Source organism: Carcharhinus amblyrhynchos, chromosome 16 (genome assembly GCF_965287045.1).
Source record: "Carcharhinus amblyrhynchos chromosome 16, sCarAmb.v2.hapA, whole genome shotgun sequence".
Lineage (NCBI taxonomy): Eukaryota > Metazoa > Chordata > Chondrichthyes > Carcharhiniformes > Carcharhinidae > Carcharhinus > Carcharhinus amblyrhynchos.
Window position 1 is genome coordinate 14,726,066 of NC_137339.1, and position 19,017 is coordinate 14,745,082.

The 19,017-nt window shown below is 44.4% G+C and overlaps 1 protein-coding gene across 3 annotated transcripts in view; it reads right to left on the minus strand.

The window, feature by feature from the left end:
- The window catches only part of lama5 (laminin, alpha 5), a 283,499-nt gene that overhangs the window by 90,126 nt on the left and 174,356 nt on the right, over positions 1-19,017 (minus strand). For all 3 annotated transcript variants that reach the window (XM_080204748.1, XM_080204749.1, XM_080204747.1), the window contains exons 28-35: positions 18,852-18,960; positions 17,192-17,289; positions 13,181-13,370; positions 10,609-10,735; positions 6,896-7,035; positions 4,730-4,845; positions 1,442-1,653; positions 49-253 (exon numbers count right to left, since the gene is read on the minus strand). In XM_080204748.1, coding sequence (XP_080060874.1) covers positions 49-253; positions 1,442-1,653; positions 4,730-4,845; positions 6,896-7,035; positions 10,609-10,735; positions 13,181-13,370; positions 17,192-17,289; positions 18,852-18,960 — 1,197 coding nt within the window. The remainder of the gene's footprint in view (positions 1-48; positions 254-1,441; positions 1,654-4,729; positions 4,846-6,895; positions 7,036-10,608; positions 10,736-13,180; positions 13,371-17,191; positions 17,290-18,851; positions 18,961-19,017) is intronic.

Sequence of the window (19,017 nt, forward strand, 5' to 3'; positions counted from 1 at the left end):
CGTATCAGCGGGGAACTGCTGCGACAGGCTCTCAAACAACCACCTCACCTGCATTGCCCACTCTCGCGGTTACATCCAGGTTTGCTCCTGTCCTGAATTCCTGAGTGTGAGCAGTTGCACTGCTCACATCCAACCAGTGGGTGGCAGCCAAAGGTCTGTGGCTCACAGACAATGCACTCGGGTAGAATGGTTCGTGGGGGACATATGCAGTGACCCGTGACCTCTTCACACAAACGCCTGCCGCAGTTACACGCTGGAAAAACAACAAGAAAAAGAATTGGGATGTTTGATCCATTTGCTAAGATTCTAAGTAGAGAGATTGTCACATTCAGTTTTATACCAAATCTTACATTCACCCTCCAGTTACTTAAAGGTCATCTTTTGCCTCCACCGCTGTTAAAGGTCCCCTCTTGTCATGAAACACTTAGCAATAGAGGAAAGCAAATTATCAATAGTTAAGCTCCAACAGCAAGAGTAAACCTAATTGTTTGACAGTTGAGGATAGGACCAACACTGGCATTGAATTGTAAAGACAGTAAAAAGTCTGACAACACCAGGTTTTAGTCCAATCAATTTATTTGATAGTAAACTCACTAGCTTTCGAGGGGATTCCCTCTTCTTCAGGTGAATGGAGAGTTCTGGCCTCAGACAGAGCATATAAAGCACAGTTTAGAGATTACTGATTAGAATGCGAATCTTTACACCTAACCTGCTGTTCAAGTCCTAAAGTGGCTGACAATGTGAGTGGAAGGAGCACTGATCACAGGTTACAGAGATGTGTATTGTCTCCAGACAGTACAGTAAGTGAGGTTTTGCAAACCCAGGCAAGTCACGGGGGTTACAGATAGTGCGACACATAGCCCAGTCCAACGCCGGCATATCCACATCATTGAATTGTAAAGCACATAGGCTTTTAAGTTTAAAGTTTATTTATTAGTGTCACAGGTAGGCTTACTATAACACTGCAATGAAGTTACTGTGAAAAATCCCCTTGTCGGCACACTCTGGCACCTGTTCGGGTACACTGAGGGAGAATTTAGATTGGCCAATGCACCTAACCAGCACGTTTATCAGACTGGGAGAGGAAACTGGAGCACCCAGAGGAAAACCCATGCAGAAATGGGGAGAGCATGCAGATTCTGCACAGACAGTGACCCAAGCCGGGAATCAAACCCAGATCCTTGGCATTGTGAGACAGCACTGCTAAACACTGTGCCACCCCAAAAGTGGCCATTCAGCCCACTGTCACCATACTGGCTCTTTGATAGGTAGTATTTCCCCCATTTCCCCTAATGATAAACGTGACAATGTAAACGGTCAAGTGAGAAGTTGTACTAAAGTTGCCAAGGCGTCAAAATGGTAGAAACCATGATTTCAGCTATCCGTTCCGAATATCCCACACACTCATTTAATCTGAATTAAGAAAAGAAGTGGCCCTTACGTCGGCAGTTAGGGAATCCGTAGTAGCCGGTAGCACAGCGGGAACAGTCGCGGCCTATCACGTTGGGTCGACATCTGCACTGTCCTCCAAAGGGGTCACAGGATGTGCTTGTAGCGCCCACTTCATGGCACATGCAGGGCAGGGCACCGTTGTTGTAGAACGCGGAGAGCGACACTGCAGAGTCTTTGCAGAATTTCGAGGCAGTATTTGGGCTACAAGGAATTGAAGACAAACACAATCAAACTCTAAACTCCTACCATTCTCAGCTGAAGTTCGCCAGTTTGAACGCGGTTAGGAGTAACAAACGCCAGCTTCTCTCTCTGCACCAAACTCAAAATTCCATCTTTCAATAAGCCTCAAATTTCAACGGATTTCCAAACAGATTGAGGGGAAGCAAGTGACGGCCAGGAATCTCCGGCTGTTCACGTTGGCGGGATTCTCCAGTCCTGCCGGCAGAGAACCTGCAGGTTTCCTGCCGGAGTGAGATTATGTCAGTAGGAATTCCCATTCACAGCGGTGGGAACAGGGAATCCCGCTGCTCGCAAACAACGTCCCGCCAGCGGAAAACACGGGGCTAGTAGGCCAGAGGCCTGACATGTTTTGGATATAACACCAACGTTACTTAACTTCTTGAGCTGGAGCAGCTTGAACACAAAGCTTCCCTACAGGGTTTCACACAGGAATGCAATGAACTGAGTGATTCCAGAATTTAGGAGAGAGATGGATTGAGCAGTGGAGGATCCAGAGGGACAGTGATAGAAAACAGAGATGGATGAAAGGGTGATATTTCAAAGCAAGGGGGTTCAGAGAGGAAAATCCAGACGATGGGGGGACAAGATGACTAATGATGTTGCCTACAGTTGAAGGACACTGACCAGTAGTGAAGTGTTTGTGTTACTGGACCAGGAATCCAGATGTCTGAACTAATACTCCAGAAGGTTGAGTTCAAATCCTACCATGGGGAATTTAGATTTGATTAATCAAATAAATCTGAGGAAAGAAAGCTGGCATCAGTCACGGTCACCAAGAAACCCCTGGATTGCTGCAACTGCTTCACTAATGTATGTAAGAGAAAGGAAATCTTCCATCCTTTTCATAGAATCATTCCAGCACAGAAGAAGGTCAATTGGCCCATTGAGCCTATATCGGCAATAATCCCACCCAGGCCCTATTCCCATTTACTGTGCTAATCCCCCTGGCGTTAAGGGGTAATTTAGCACGGCCAATTCACCTAACCCACACATCTCTGGATTGTGGGAGGGAAACCGGAGCACCCAGAGGAAATCCACGCAAACGCATGGAGAATTTGCAAAGTTCCACACAGTCACCCAAGGCCAGAATTGAACTTGGGTCTCTGGCGCTGTGACGCAGCAGTGCCAACCGCTGTGCCACCCCTTATAAGACACAGAGAGGGCATGGTGGGCAGGGGTTTCGACAACATGTTTACACCACAGAGTTTGGGAGGTTACTTAAACACATTAAGGTACATTTTCCTCCATTTTCCCTAATAATAAATACAATAACGTATGTTAACAAGTGTAAAGTTGCACTAAAATTGTCAAAGTGTTCAGATTGTAGAAACAGTTGTTTCAGCTGTCAGTTCTGAACACCTCATGCACTGGTTTAACTCAAATTAAATATGGAATATAGGCAGGAGGATATTGCAAGCTTGGACTTTAGGATAAGATAGCGAGTATGGAGTAGCAAGAATAAGATAGAGGAAAATAGCGGACAATGTTGCAGAGAGAGAAGCTGTTTTTGGTGATGGACAACATCTCAGGTTTGAAGTTCAGCTCAGGCACAAAGCTGATGCTTGTTTATTTTGGCCTCACTGGGCAACCGGGAATGGAGCCGAGAGGAGAAGTCTGGAATTTTTGGTAGCAATCGACACGCATTTATACAACATCTTATCATGTATTTTGGTAACATGTCTCACATGCAGGGAACTCGCCTGGAGGTGCCGTGGCTGTTGTGACACAGGCGCTCACCTTTTCCACAGTAAGATCCCAAGTTCAGGACAAGCACCAAAGGTAGCCATTACGGCAGGTAAGGAGATCATTTGGCTTATAGAGTCCAAATTGACTCTGTAAAGCAATTCAGTCAGTCCCATTCCCCTGCTCTATCTCCGTAGCCCTGTGAGTTACTTCCCTCAAGCGCCCATCCAATTTCCTTCTGAAGTCATTAATCTGCCTCTGCTTCCACCAGAACTTTTGGCAGCAAGTTTGAGGTTGTTTCAGAAAAAGTGCATCACACGTGCCCAGAACATTAAAATCTTCCCGCCAACAGCGCTTACACTAGCAGCTAATTGGTACAAATTCATCTACTTTATCTAACCGTGATGGCCTACAGTGTAGAGTCACAGAATCCATGCAGTACAGAAGGAGGTCATTTGGCCCATCGCACCTGCACTGACGACAATCCTAGCCAGGCCCTATCCCCACAACAACACAGATTTACCCTACTAATCCCCCTAACACTAAATGGCAATTTTAAATGACCAATCAACCTAACCCAAGCATCTTTGGACTGTGGAATGAAACCGAAGCACCCGGAGGAAACCCACACAGACATGGGGAGAATGCGCAGACTCTGCACAGAGAGTGAAGCAAGGCCAGAATTGATTCCTGGTGCTGTGAGGCAGCAGTGCTAAGCACTGTGCTGCGGTTAACAGGCCTATCATGTATCTGTGGTTGTTTGATAAGTTTCATGAGAGAATGAGAGGAACTTAATTTGGTTTTAATGTGGGAGAAACAAAACCCCCGGTAAATCTTAGAGGTTTACAGCATGGTATTAGGCCCTTGAGCCCAACATGTCCATGCTGCCTTTTTTTAAAACTATTCCTAATTGCCTGCATTTGGCCCATATCCCCCGAGACCCATCTTACCCATGTAACTGTCTAAATGCTTTTTAAAAGACAAAATTGTACCCGCCTCTACTACTACCTCTGGCAGCTTGTTCCAGTTACTCACCCCACTGTGTGCGAAAAAAATTGTCCCTCTGGACCCTTTTATACCTCTCTCTCTCATCTCAAACCTTAGCCTACTGGCCCTGAACACAGGCTCAAGTCCTGGGCCCATCTTCTAACTCAGAAATAAGACTTCTACCAAGTCAGCCCAGGTGAAGCAGGCCTCAATTGACATCCAGCTTATTGAGATTTCTTACCCGGTTATATCAAAATGACAACATAAAGGACCACAGCAAGACTCAGAGTTGCAAATGGAAAGACATTCAGGGTTTTTTTGTGCTGCGTCTCTGCGATACGTAGCCACTTTTGAAGCAAGAACTTACTTGATGTAAAAACTATTTCCTCCACAGGTGCTGATAAAATCATAAGACTTGTCCAAAGGCTCTTCGACAAGGTAGTTTGAGTTGTAACTGGCCTCTGGCACTATCAAGAAGTAGTCCTGGAAAGGGCAAAGGTTTACAGATTGAAAAAGAATCCGGTGAGTTCAACAATTACTGGGTTAAATAACTGAATTACAGCGAGGGATTAGGAAGGTAAATGGAATGTTATCTTTTATTGCAAGGGAAGTAGAACATAAAGTAAGGATGCTTTGCCACAGTTGTGCAGAGTGTTCAGAAGATCACATATCGCCTACTGTGTACTATTTTGGTCTGCTTATTTTTGTTTTTATTTGTTCATGGGGCCTGGGCACCACTGGCTGGCTTGCATTTATTACCCATCCCTAGTAGCTTGAGAGCCAAACTACATTACTGAGGCTCTGCAGTGTGTAGGCCAGACCGGGTAAGGATGATAGATGTCCTTCCCTAAAGGACATTAGTGAACCAGATGGGTTTTCCTGACAATCGACAAAGGTTTCATGGTCATCAGTCATTCCGAATTTTTTTTTATTGAATACAAATTCCACTATCTGCTACGGCGGGATTCGAACCGAGTTCCCCAGAACATTAGCTGAGTTTCTGGATTAATAGGCTAGCGATAATACCATTAGGCCGTCGCCTCCCCTTTGAGAAAGAATATAATCATTCGCAGCAGTGCAAAGGAGGGTCTCTTGACGGATCCCCAGGATGAAGGAGATGTCTTTTGAGAAAAATTTGATACAGGTTGGCCCAGTATTCATTAGTGTTTATGAGAATGAGAGGTGATCTTACTGAAACAAATATGATCCTGAGGATTCTTGACAGGGTGGATCCTGAAAGGATGTTTCCCCGTGTGGGAGACTAATTTCAAAATAATGGGTTGTCCATTTAAGACTGAGGCGAGGAGAATTTGCCTCTCCCAGAGGGACATTGGTCTGAGCAGTGGAATCTGGCTCACTGGATATTTCTGAGGTGGAGTTAGACAGATTCTTGCTAGATAAGTGTGTCAAAGGGTATTGGAGGTAGATAGGAAAGGGGAGGCCATAATCAGGTCAGTCATGATCTGATCAAATGGTGAAGCAATGTCGAGGGGCTGAATGGCCTGCTCCTGTTCCTAATTCGTACATTCGAATGGGAAGCCATGTGAGGCTTCTTTAGTTTTTGCTCAGCAAAATGGAAGAATTTCAGGCACTGGGAGCAAGTCATTATCACGGGGCCTGAATTTCTTTAGCCGCTCTGACTGACTGTAACCGTAACTCCAGTGAAATTACTCGGAAAGTGGATAGAACCTAGAAGTACTGGGATCTAGAGTTCATGACCGGGCCTCATCACGGATCAAGACTCCATTCAACCTTTGCAACTCCAAGATGTCAAGGAATTGATACAAGTGAGAGCAGGAGTCAGTAACGGCACATGTACAAGACTCGACAAGAGCCAGGATGTTGAGTGAGATGAGACATACTGACCTCCAAGTGGGCCAGAAAAACAGCTGAGACCTCCCAAGAAACAGGACCCTCTGTTTGGGGGCAAAGGGGGTGGGGGTTTAATGGGAGAGAAAGGCACACGGACAGTTCCCTGCTGGGTAAACGGGCAATCTCTGGATGGCAACCCCGGCACCAGTTTTGCCAGCAGCATGAGGCCAGCAGTTGCCAGAGATGTCGATACCTGCTAATCTCACGCAAATCTCGCACTGGAAGGGACACTAACAGACACGATCCCAGTATAACCTCCAGAATTGTGGCCTACAGATAATCAGGTCTCATTTGTTTTGTTCTTTGGGTTCTACTTATTTCTAGCCCTTCTTTTGTAAGGATTTAAACAACCAGCAGAAATCAGCCAATGGGATATGCAATTGCAGTGGGGTCAGATGTCAATGATTCCTTGCTTCAGAGACATCCTGGATGAACTCTGTCCCAGAGGAGTTCGAACTGCAAAGGCCTACAGCTGTGAGACTTGAACTCTCAGTCTCTTGGCCAAGTGGACAATGTTCTTTGCAAGAATTCAGTTTTAACACTTCGAGCCATTTCCTGTGTCATTTGGGAAAGGACAATGTTACAAGAACCGGCTGTTTGTAATTCCTACCCAGAATTCCCCGTGTTTTATCTTTAATCGCGTGGCCATGTCATCACTTACCAACCACAGAGTTTTACCATCAGGCACTCGAATGATAATAGACAGGTCGTTGTCAGTTACATCTAGGACAATCTTGTTTTCAGAAAGAACAGAACTACGGCAGCCATACCCGTGGGGGCAGAACGAAGCATTGACGTAACCTGGAAGGAAATGAAAAAAAGACACAAGATGGCAGTTAGGTTACAAATGTGCTTGAAGAAAACATAGCCTTTAAACCAGAGTTAGCTGAATTTGCAATGGCACGTGTACAAGGAACAAGCTAGATCCTTCTTCTAATCTGATCCTGAGATATAGGCAACACCACAAAGGCATCTTCTAATGCCCCTCCTCAACTGCATTTAAGGGTCAACCACAGAGCGGGGGAATAGAGCCACATGTAGGTTAGATGATGTGGACAGCAAGGTAGCATGTTCCCTTTGCTGGGCATTTTCATGACAAAATGACAGCTTCCATGGTTACTTTCTTGTTAGTAAGAAGTCTCACAACACCAGGTTACAGTCCAACAGGTTTATTTGCTCGTAAACACCACTAGCTTTCGGGGTTTGCCCCTTCGTCAGATGAGTGGGAGTTCTGATCACAAACAGAGCATATAAAGGCACACACAGTTTGCAGAATACAGAATGTGTTCTGATTTCAGTATTCTGTAAACTGTGTATGCCTTTACATGCTTTGTTTGTGATCAGAACTCCCACTCACCTGATGAAGGGGCAAACCCTGAAAGCTAGTGGTGTTTACGAGCAAATAAACCTGTTGGACTTTAACCTGGTGTTGGGAGACTTCTTACTGTGTTTACCCCAGTCCAACACCAGCGTAAACAAAGGACAAAGAACAATACAGCACAGGAAACAGGCCCTTCGGCCCTCCAAGCCTGCGCTGCTCATGCTTCTAACTATGATGTGGCATTCAAAGTCATCCGTGATGTGGCATCTCCACACCACGACTACTTTCTTGTTGTCAGCCTGCAGAACTGCCGAATTCACATTCTGAACTTGCCATGCTGTGATTTGAATTCTCAACCCCTTGGTAAACTACTCCACTGTCATAACCACAAGACTATTGTGCAATAGGGCGAAAGGAAATAGGCACTAGAATGGAAGTGAATTGAGAAATATGACAACAGACTTGAAAACAAGATTGCCACTTCACACTTCAAACTAAACTGGATACAAATATTAAGTGTAAAAGTGTAATGTTTGTTTATTAGTGTCATAAATAGGCTTACAGTGACACTGCAACGAAGTTTCTGTGAAAATCCCCTGAAAATATACTAAACAATAACCATTAGTTTGGGAATAAGTTGCTGCAGACCAGCTAATGCACTGTATTTCCTACATAATGGGCAGTGTAAGCTATGTCCTATTTCAACTCAAGGGGAGGTGATTGTCTAATAGTACGGTTGCTAGATTATTAATCCAGAAACTCAGCTAATGTTCTGGGGATCCGGGTTCGAATCCTGCAGATCCAGCGGATGGTAGAATTTGAATTCAGTGAATAAAAATCTGGAATTAAGAAGTCTACTGGTGACCAAGAAACCATTGTCAATTGTTGGGAAATTCCATCTGGTTCACTAATGTCCTTTTAGGGAAGGAAATCTGTCGTCCTTACCTAGTCTGGTTTACACGTGACTCCAAAGCAAAGCAAAGTGGTTGACTCTCAACTGCCCTCTGAAATGGCTGAGCTAGCCACTCAGTTCAAGGGCAACCAAGGATGGGCAATAAATCCTGGCCAAACTACAATGCTTATGTCCCATGAATGAATAAAAAAAATCTCAACGTGGTCCAAAGTCATCCAGGTTTGAAACGTTAGCTCTCCATAGAACCTTCTGTTTTTGAATCGGATTTCCAGCATCCGCATCTGTTTTTATTATTCTCATGAGTATCTGACTGGTCCTATGACCAAAACCCTTACAGTGCAGAAACAACATTTAAGGAAAGGTAAGCTTCATTGAATGTAAGCTACAGATGCAGCATAGAAAGCATTCTTTCTGGTTGTATCACAGCTTAGTATGGGCTCCTGCTCTGCCCAAGACTGCAAGGAACTACAAAGGGTTCCGAATATAGCCCAATCCACCACACAAACCAGCCTCCCATCCATTGACACTGTCTACACTTCCCGCTGCCTCGGGAAAGCAGCTAGCATAATCAAATACCCCATGCACCCTGGACATAATCTCTTCCACCTTCTTCCGTCGGGAAAAAGATACAAAAAAATCTGAGGACACATACCAACCGGAGCAAGAACAGCTTCTTCCCTTCTTTTGAATGGACCTACCTCGCACTGAGTTGATCTTTCTCTACATCCTAGCCACGACTGTAACATTACATTTTGCACCCTCTCCTTTCCTTCTCTATGAACGGTATGCTTTGTCTGTATAGCGCGCAACAATACTTTTCACTGTATTCCAATACATGTAACAATAATAAATCAAATTAAACACAGACTCACCTTCCAAATCGCAAGTTTACTTCAACAGTTTCAGATAAACAGTTCCCGTCTCACATTCTGTTTGACGTGTTTTTGAAAACTTTCTAAACCAGTCTCGATGACGGCTGGAGATGGCAGACCAATTCGTTTAGGTTGGGACTGCTGCTAAATGCCTACGATGCCAACATTGGGCACCACTGGTACTGACACCAATTGGGGCCAGCTTTAAACCAACTTGCGATTTTATTTTCGTGGATTCTTTTTCATCATTAATATCCACTTTGGTTCTTAATTCAAAGAGATGCTAAATTTAAAAGGAATGTAATGCAATGTTTCAGAAACTATAGGCTGGATTTTCATCTTCGAGTCTGGCAGCAAGAGTCAGGAAAATTCCCAGCTCGAGCTGCCCACCTTGGAAGAAAGTGCCCATGAGGACAGGATCTTCATTGCTGAGGTTGGGATTAGGCAGGCCGTGAATGGGGAAAAAGTTGTACAGAGATGGCCGCAGGCATTCCCAAGAATGGAAGTGGGTGGTTGTGTGCAGTGGAGTTTACCTGCCCCCTCCCCCCACCATGGCACCTCATGCCCCCATGCCAAGGTATACTCCCCAACACCCTCTATGGCTCCTTACACCTCACATCAAGGTATGCCTCCCAAACAATCCTATGGTCCCACGTGAAGGTACACCTCCAATTCCCAACAAACAACACTTACGGCACTTCTTGACCTCATGCCAAACTACGGCACTTTGATGAAATTCACTATACAATGTATAGAACTAATTAACCCTTCAGTGAGTGCCGGGTGTGTAATTAAAAAAAATAATAAAATGTTGATTACTTTTTTCCTACTGTTTACTAATTTCCACTTTAAAAAGAACTTTTTACTACAGCCCAACACGTGTCAATAGTCTAGACCCTTCAAATATCAATAGCAGAAACTGCAAGCACTTGAAACCTCTTATCTTGTGTAAGTCAACATTGAACTTGCAATGACAGCCAGAGCTGCCAGTCAGCCATGTTTTCCTTGGGATTCATGTTTTAACAGGCTGATGGATTTCTGGGCTCTCAGCCAAGCCTCATTATGTATGCTTGGCTGCGAGTCCAGACATTAGAGCATTAAAATGCCAATCAATTTACCACCTGTCTTACTAGATGTTACATAATCTGATAAAATGGTCTGATCTGATCCAACACAGCTTCTCAGTCGATGTAAATTGAACAGAATCCATATAAATCAAATACACAATCTGGATATTACAGTTGGCACCTGTAATTTGCTCTCATTACCTTGCCAAATCCGTCCTCCATTGATCAGCACCTCTGCAGGGTAGGTAGGGTGCTCTGGTTGATAGAAGTGAATCACAAAGGCGTAGCGACCCAAAGTTGGAATACGGCCACTGAAGGTGGCGACCGTCTGTAAAAGCACAAAGTTACACACTTCTGGAGCTGCTTTTTAATAACACAAAAGTGCCACATTCTGTGCCATCTCTCTACCTTTCAAATAAGTTTGAGCACAAAAAATGGAATCCTTTGCCGCTTCCTTGAATTTCCCCCTCTTGATCCTGTTGGGATATGGTTCCCTTCACTAGTGCCTCAGTTGGCAGCTAGACATGGAGGGGAGAGATTTTACCAACCCTAGTCCAGGCTAGGAATGGAGTTCAGATTGATTAAAAAAAACTGAAGTCAGATCCCAACCTTGCCTATTTATAGCTTTACCAGGGCACATTGGAGGATAGGCAAGTAACCGGGCCAGGTGAGTGCGTAAATATGTTAATTTGCCTGTGCACTACATATTTCAGCAATCATTTATCTCTCAGTATCTCCCAGCCTGGTTTTACAATGCCAAGGAAGTTCAGCAGTTGAATCGGGGTGGGTGAGGCATGAACTAGTGCACCCCAGCAGCTAAGTGCTTTTACAGCACTGCTTGAGGGCCAACAGAAATATCACCCCAGCTCCACCTAGACACCTAAATAATGCCACAATTGGCCTCTTCCCATTGCACCCCCACCCCCAGCCAACTATCTCTTTTCTCGCTAATCTGCGCCGATCCATTCCCAGCTACGAATTATTCCCACTTAGCAAGCAACCAACCTCGTAATACTGCCAGTTGTTATCTAGGAAAAAATCAAAATCAAATGTGGTCCAGGTCTCCCAAATGTCAGAGTTTCCTGGTTGCTTCAGATCCCCTTCACCCATCTGCAAATACGGAGTACTAACAGGCAATACTACCTAGCAGCACCACTGCAGATCCTGGTGTTCATTGAAGTGCATGCGTTTGGAGGACAGGCAAGTAACCAGGCCAGATGAGTGATTTCAATATGTTAATTTGCCTGTGCAAGTCATTTCAGCAATCATTTATCTGAACATGATTGATTGGATCATTGGACAGCTATCAGGAGAAGGAACCCCAGCTGATTTGTCCCAATTCCTAAACAGGGAGTGATAATTCCAGTACTATTATTCCTACTGTTGACTCATTTTTGTTGTTAGCCAACTCAGCATATGCTTTGGGCGGGATTTTTTGGCTGCTCTCGCCCCAAAACCATAAAATCCCAGCCAACGTCAATAGACCTTTGCATGGTCCATACACCCAACCACCCCTCGCCCACTTTGATTCTCATAGCAGCTGGGATAGGAAAATACCCCCTCAAGAATCAGTCCGGGATGAAGCTGGACTATCTTTTGCAGTGCCACATCTCACACAGTACATCAACCCGTGCACACATTTATTTGTTTATGGGATGTGGGTGTCGCTGACTGGACCAGCATTTATTGCCCATCCCTGAGGGCATTTGAGGGTCTGGAGTCACATGTAAGCCAGATCAGATAAGGATGACAGATTTCCTTCCCTGAAGGACATGAGTAAACCAGATCGGTTTTTTACGACAATTGACCATGGTTTGTGGTCACCATTGGACTATTAATTCCAGATGTTTTATTGAATTCCAATTGCACCATCAGCATTACTCTGGGTCTCTGGATTACTAACCCATTGACAATACCACTGCCTTCCCACTTAAATGGGCTTCTCCTTCTCTCCACCGCCCAGACGCTCAGCAAGTCCATCCAAAAGGAGTAATCACATAGATCAAGAAAATCCCAGTTTGGAGCCCCAGTCTGCTGATTTCCACTGGGAAGATGGCAGCAGTGCTACAATTGAACTCATCGCCTCCGTGTCAGGAAGAGGAGAATTGTCCAGCGGTCCAGTTCCGGACAAGAGCTCCAGAAACCTAAGGTGGAAATCTGTGTGGGTGAGTATTGAGTGAGAATAAGCTATGAAGCCAGCTGGATCATGACAAGTATCCTATTCTTGGCAATGGTCCATTTGTGCCCAGAATCAGACAGTAACTGGAATCTATTTGATTTGTATTTCAGCATACATTCAACACCTTCAAGTGTTACAGATGACAATATTGGTAAGGGAACATAAACCGTGTGAGACCTGATTATGTGCAAATCTCGATGTTCGCTGACACAGCAGTAGCATCTCTATTTCCCAAAGTAATTTATTAGCTGTGATTGCATAGCCTGGAGTTATAATGATGAATATAAATGGAAGCTGTTTCCTTTCTTTTCCTCAACTGAATACAAGTCTGTACAAGCTGTTGCTTTACTTCCTGACTAAATCCCTCTAAAATGTGCAGGTTAAAAGGATTGGCAATGGTAAATGTGTGGCGTTACGGGGATAGGGTCAGGGAAAGGGCTGAGGTAAGATAATCTGTCTGAGAGTCGGTGCATATTCGATGGGCCAAATGGCCTCCTTCTGCACTGCAGGGACTCTATGATTCTATACACTACCTTCATCTCTCTCTAGGTAATACTTGTTAGCCCAGTGGCTATTAACAGGCGCTGCATTTACCTGAGGGGACTGGAGTAGGATCAAGTCAGCAGCCTCTATGATGGTAGGTGGTTGAACGGGAGGCTGTTGCGGCCGCTCGAGGGCTCTGGGTGGATAAAGATGCAGCAGTGACGAAGGAGAGGATATTTCACCTTCTGTCAGTATTATGGACTGTGAAGGCTTCTGGAACCTGGAGGACGCACAGGAACTACTGCAAAACAGACAGCAAAGAAATAAATATTAGACATCGATATTTTCAAAACCTGTAGACGATATATGAAACTCAGGAACATAGCAAAACAAAGAGGATAATAAATAGACTGGCGAAATGGCAACGATATAATTAAATCTGACACTGAGAAGCATGAAGTGATCAATTTTGGTTGGAAGAATGAGCAGGAAATGAATGACATGATTCAATTTTAAAGGGGATGCAGGATCAGAGAGATTTAAGGGTGTATGTTCACCAATTATTGGGGGACATCGGAAGGAAGCATTTAAAAAGCATTAATAAGCCTTGGCCATGTGAATAAAAGCCCAGGGATCATGGGTACTAACTTGGCAGTGATAGGAAACAGTGCAGTGGCAAGTGGTTGATTATTCAATTGGAGGAATCCTAAAGATGTCCTGGTTTCTTTAATCATAGAGTCCCTACAGTACAGAAGGAGACCATTCAGTCCATCAAGCCTGCACCTGACAATCCCACCCAGGCCCTATACCGTAACTCTACTTAATTACTTTGCCAATCCCCCTGAATCTTAAGGGGCATTTTTTTATGGCCAACCCACCTAACCTGCACATCTTTGTACTGGGGGAGGAAACCGGAGCACCCAGAGGAAACTCACGCAGACATGGGGAGAACGTGCAGACTTCACACAGACAGACTAATTAATGACTTTGCTTTGGGCACAGTAAGAAGTCTCACAACACCAGGTTAAAGTCCAACAGATATATTTGGTATCATGAACTTTCAGAGCACTGCTCCTTCATCAGGTGAGTGGGTTACCTTTGGGTGTTCAGGACACAATTTCAAAATTTGCAGTTGGATTTGGGAAGTATTCTGAGGAGAGTAAAGGCAAACTTCAAGAGCGGGTGGGCTGGGGAGATGCATGGCAGGTAGAATTTGTGGTGAAACACTTTGCTAGCAAGACTGGAAGAGGGACAATATAAATTGAAGGATACAATTCTAAAGGAGATTGGATAGGGTGGATAAGGAGCAGCTGTTCCCCTTAGTTGAAGGGTCAGTTACAAGGGGATACAAGTTAAAAGTGAGGAGTGGGAGTTTAGGGGGGATTTAAGGAAAAGAGCTTTTTACTCAGAGGGTGGTGACGGTCTGGAACGCGATGCCTGGGAGGGTGGTGGAGGCGGGCTGCCTCACACCCTTTAAAAAAAGTACCTTGATGAGTACTTAGCACGCCATAACATTCTAGGCTAAGGGCCAAATGCTGGCAAGTGGGATCAGATGGGCAGGTCAGGGCCTTCCATGCGTCGCTGCAGACACAATGGGCCAAAGGGCCTCTTCTGCACTGTAGTATTCTGTAATTCTGTGAGATACAGGAACAGAGAGTTCAGGGGGTAATAAGAACACAAGTCATTGAAGGCAGCAGAGTTGTTTGAGAAAATGGTTAGGACGGCGCAGAATCCTGGCTATAAACAGTGGCATAGAACACAGAAAGCAGCTCTGGTTATTAGGGTAGAAATTCAGCTGAAAGAAAGCACAATATGGAGATTTAAAGAGACATTTAAATAAAGCAGCTTTTGTCAGCATCTATTACTAGACACTTCAATATCAGATGTGTTAACAGAAGTGGAAATTATCAACAGTCATTTCCACATGACTATAAACAAATAGAATCAGTATTAAACACAGGATGTGTTTTAAGGATACGTGTATGAACAAAATATAGAATTTTATTGTAAACTCGTGGAGTCCCAGCTTGCAAATAACCCTTCATCCTGATCCAATGTTCTCAGATTACTGTTACATTAAATCATATCGAAGGAGGGTTTCCTCCGAGATCTGCCAAAAAGCAGGCAGCTGTATTTAAGGATCATTCAACAATTCCAGATTAAGGCATCTGCTGATAGTTTTAAGAAATAGCAACACATCCTGATGCTGCTGTTTATATTGTGACTATGGAGCAGGTGAAACTCAAGTTAAATCTTCATAATAGCTGTTGTGTGCCAGCACAGATAGGCTAGGCCGCCTGAACTCTTTCTCTTCTGTATTTTTGTTTACAGGGTTGAACATGTGCAGAGATTCTGCGGGTTGGCTGACAGAACTTCGACGGGAGAAATCTCAGAGAAACTCTGGTCGGGTTTTCATGGAGGGAGGAAGTGGATTCATTTAAGGCTGGCACGATGGCACAGTGGTTAACATTGCTGCCTCACAGCGCCGGGGACCCGGGTTGGATTCCCGGCTTGGGTCACTGTCTGCGTGGAGTTTGCATGTTCTCCCCGTGTCTCCATGGGTTTCCTCCGGGTGCTCTGGTTTCCTCCCACAGTTGAAAGATGTACAGGCGGATTGGCCATGCTAAATTGCCCTTTAGTGTCAAGCGGACCATAAGAGAAAATGGGGTTATGGGGATCGGGGCTGGGTGGGATTGTGGTCGGTACAGACTCGATGGGCCAAGTGGCCTCCTTCTGCACTGTAGGGATTCTACGATCTCTGGTTTGTGAACCCACCCCGGGATCTGATTGGCATTTTCACTGAAGGTAATCTAAATGGGGAGGGCGGTATTGACTTCATCAAATTAGCCAGGCAGATTGTGAGATTGAACCCAGAATGGGTTAGAGAAATGTTTTTAAAATTCAACTGCTCACAGAGAAGACTTCCATCAAAATATCTACTTAATGGACAGTCACATTGAAACCTATCCAGTTCTGCCCACCCTGTTCCTTGTTGGTTGGAACTGTTTACCTTTACACACTCTCAGTGGCTGCCCATCCCTGAAAATCTATCTCGGAACATTTGACGGCAAACTCTTAAACTCATTAAATACATAAATGCAGCAAGTGACATCGTTTGCCTGCCCTCCTGAAATTCGGCAGGTTCAGGGGCGAAAGCGGCAGACTGGCACGGAAGCCATCAACGCCACTTTTTATTTGGTTGCCTGTTTCCATGCCGACCTGATTCGGCATGCAAAAACCCAGTCCTGTGTCTCTATATGCGATGATGGATGATGCGTGGATCATCCATCATCATAACTGGGAGTTAACTCCCGTGGAAAATACGGGCTCTATTCTAGCTGTGTCAAGTCTGCAATAAATAATAAAACCTAAATCTGATCAGCGTTAAGGACATATTACAACATACCAAACAATGGAAATATGTTACATGTTGAGCTTCAAATTATGGCTAAACCTTACTTTATGTTTCCACTTAATGTTTTAAAGTTTAAAAGTTTATTTATTAGTGTCACAAGTAGGCTTACATTAACACTGCAATGAAGTTACTGTGAAACTCACCTGGTCACCACACTTCAGCATCTGTTCGGGTACATTGAGGGAGAATTTAGCACGGCCAATGCACCTAACCGGCAGGTTTTTCAAACCGTACAATCCCACCCAGGCCCTATCCCCGTAACCTTTACACATTTACTCTAGCTAGACCCCCTGACACTAAGGGGCAATTTGGCACGGCCAATTCATCTAACTCACACATCTTTGGACTGTGGGAGGAAACCGGAGTATCCGGAGGAAACCCACACAGACACGGGGAGAATGTGCAGGCTCCACACAGACAGTGACCCAAGCTGGGAATCGAACCCGGCTCCCTGGCGCTGTGAGGCAGCAGTGTTAACCACTGTGCCACGAGCAATGGTGACTTATTCCAAACATCGCATCATTCTCATTCAGGAAATGCTTCAACTTTCAAGAACAATTGAGCTCATGGAAAAATAACAAGAGGAAAGAATAATTCTGACCCTCTCTGAGTTGAGAATCTAAAGTAAAGTTCCATTTTCCTGTAAAATGTGGAATAACGCGGTATCATTTAGAAAAGCAGGAAAAGCATAATAAAAATATCATCACCTGTCTGGTGCAAATGTCCCATGGGTACTGATGCAATGTACTCCTGGCAGTAAATATTCCATGGTGAATTGTTCTTGAGGTATGAGGTACACTTTGTTCTGCAACATATAACAGGAATTAGCCACAGCTCTGTCCTTGACCCTGTTTTGGTCAAGTAGAATTTGAAATCAGAGTGTTCTATCATTTTACCCCATTAGCCACCAGCCACAGCTATGAATCACTGATGTCCCATCATTGTGGCTACAGAAATCTGTGATCAACTATCAAGGTTTTGGGAGCTTTTTTTTAAAAAAATCATTCACGGGATGTGGCATCACTGGCTGGCCCAGCATTTACTGTCCATCCTTACTTGTCCCTCACCCGAGTGGCTTGCCAGGCCATTTCAGAGTCAACCACATAGCTGTGGCTCTAGAGTCACACGCAGGACTAAACAAGACAGCAGGTTTCCTTCCCTAAAGGACACGAGTGAACCAGATGGGTACTGACGATGATGGTCATCATTAAGATCTTTAACTTCAGGTTAAAGGGCAGACTGTGGCGTAGTGGTATTGTCACTGGACTAGTTTTAGGAGCAACTGTAATATCTGTGGCATGTTAAGAGAGCTTGTACTTTTTTTCCCCTCAAAGAGGACATTCCTAAGACTTCACAAGTCGGCAGGGAGCTCTCATCATCAATCGTACGATTATAAGCAATATTTTCAAATACAATGATAGAATGGAGAACCATTAGGGCACATCAGAGAATAGTTTGATGAAACTCCAACAGGTAGGTTAGCTTCTCATTAGGGAAATTTTTAAGGACCAACTCCACAAATAGAGGGACCTACTGAGGGAGAATTGCAGGGAAGAATTCGCCAGGAAATAGTGTGCCTATGGTACTTGAATTTAGCTCAAATGTATTAAAGCCTGGGGCTGCCAATCCCCTCTGACTGATCTGCGAAATCTCACAACAGAAAGTTGGTGCTGAGAAGATACAATAGGTTTCAACAACGTGCAATACGATTTGGTTTGTACCCTAGCATTGTGTTTGACAACACGTTTCGTCAACACGTGTCACAGAAGAAAAAAAAATGGTTTCTCCCCAATGACACTGTATTCTCCTAAAGATCTAGCAATTCCAGCAAGGGTTTGGTTCCACAGGCACAGGATGCCACCTGACATGTCAGTATACTGCTCTTAAATGAGTCTGAACAATCAACAGCAGGATGTTCAAATACCTAGGTCAAAATTCAACCAGAACCAGGCCTGAATCTACCCATAGGTCAGCAGGAGCTATTGGCCATTTGTTTGATGGGGAGGGGTGGAAGAGAGGTTGGAGGGGAAGGGTAACACTTTCCTGATTGTAACACTCCCTAGCACAAGGACTTTGAGGTCAATGCCCAACTGTGCACTGGTATTAATACTGAACACTGCTGTGTAATTTCCCCATCCCCTAACTGCTTTATAGATGGTAAGTTTTGCCTGTATAGCGCACAAGAAACAATAATTTTCACTGTATCCCAATACATGTGACAACAATAAATCAAATTCAAATCTCAAGCTACTGTGGCTAAATTTTAACCTCGCATTATCAATTCTCCAATTGGTCTTGTAAATGTTTACTGGGCAAGAATTAGCAGATAGGCAACGGCTATATCTGAAACAATACGCAATGTCTTACCAGTAAAATGTTGGCCGAGTCTGCAGTGATCTGCAGCTTAACGTTGGTTGTTAATTCATACACAGCAACGCGGTTCATGGAATCAATTGCAACTCCGTGGCACAGAAAACTGGAATGAAAAACAAAAATTCGCTCAAAGCAAGCTTGTTTCGTTATAAGGAATATA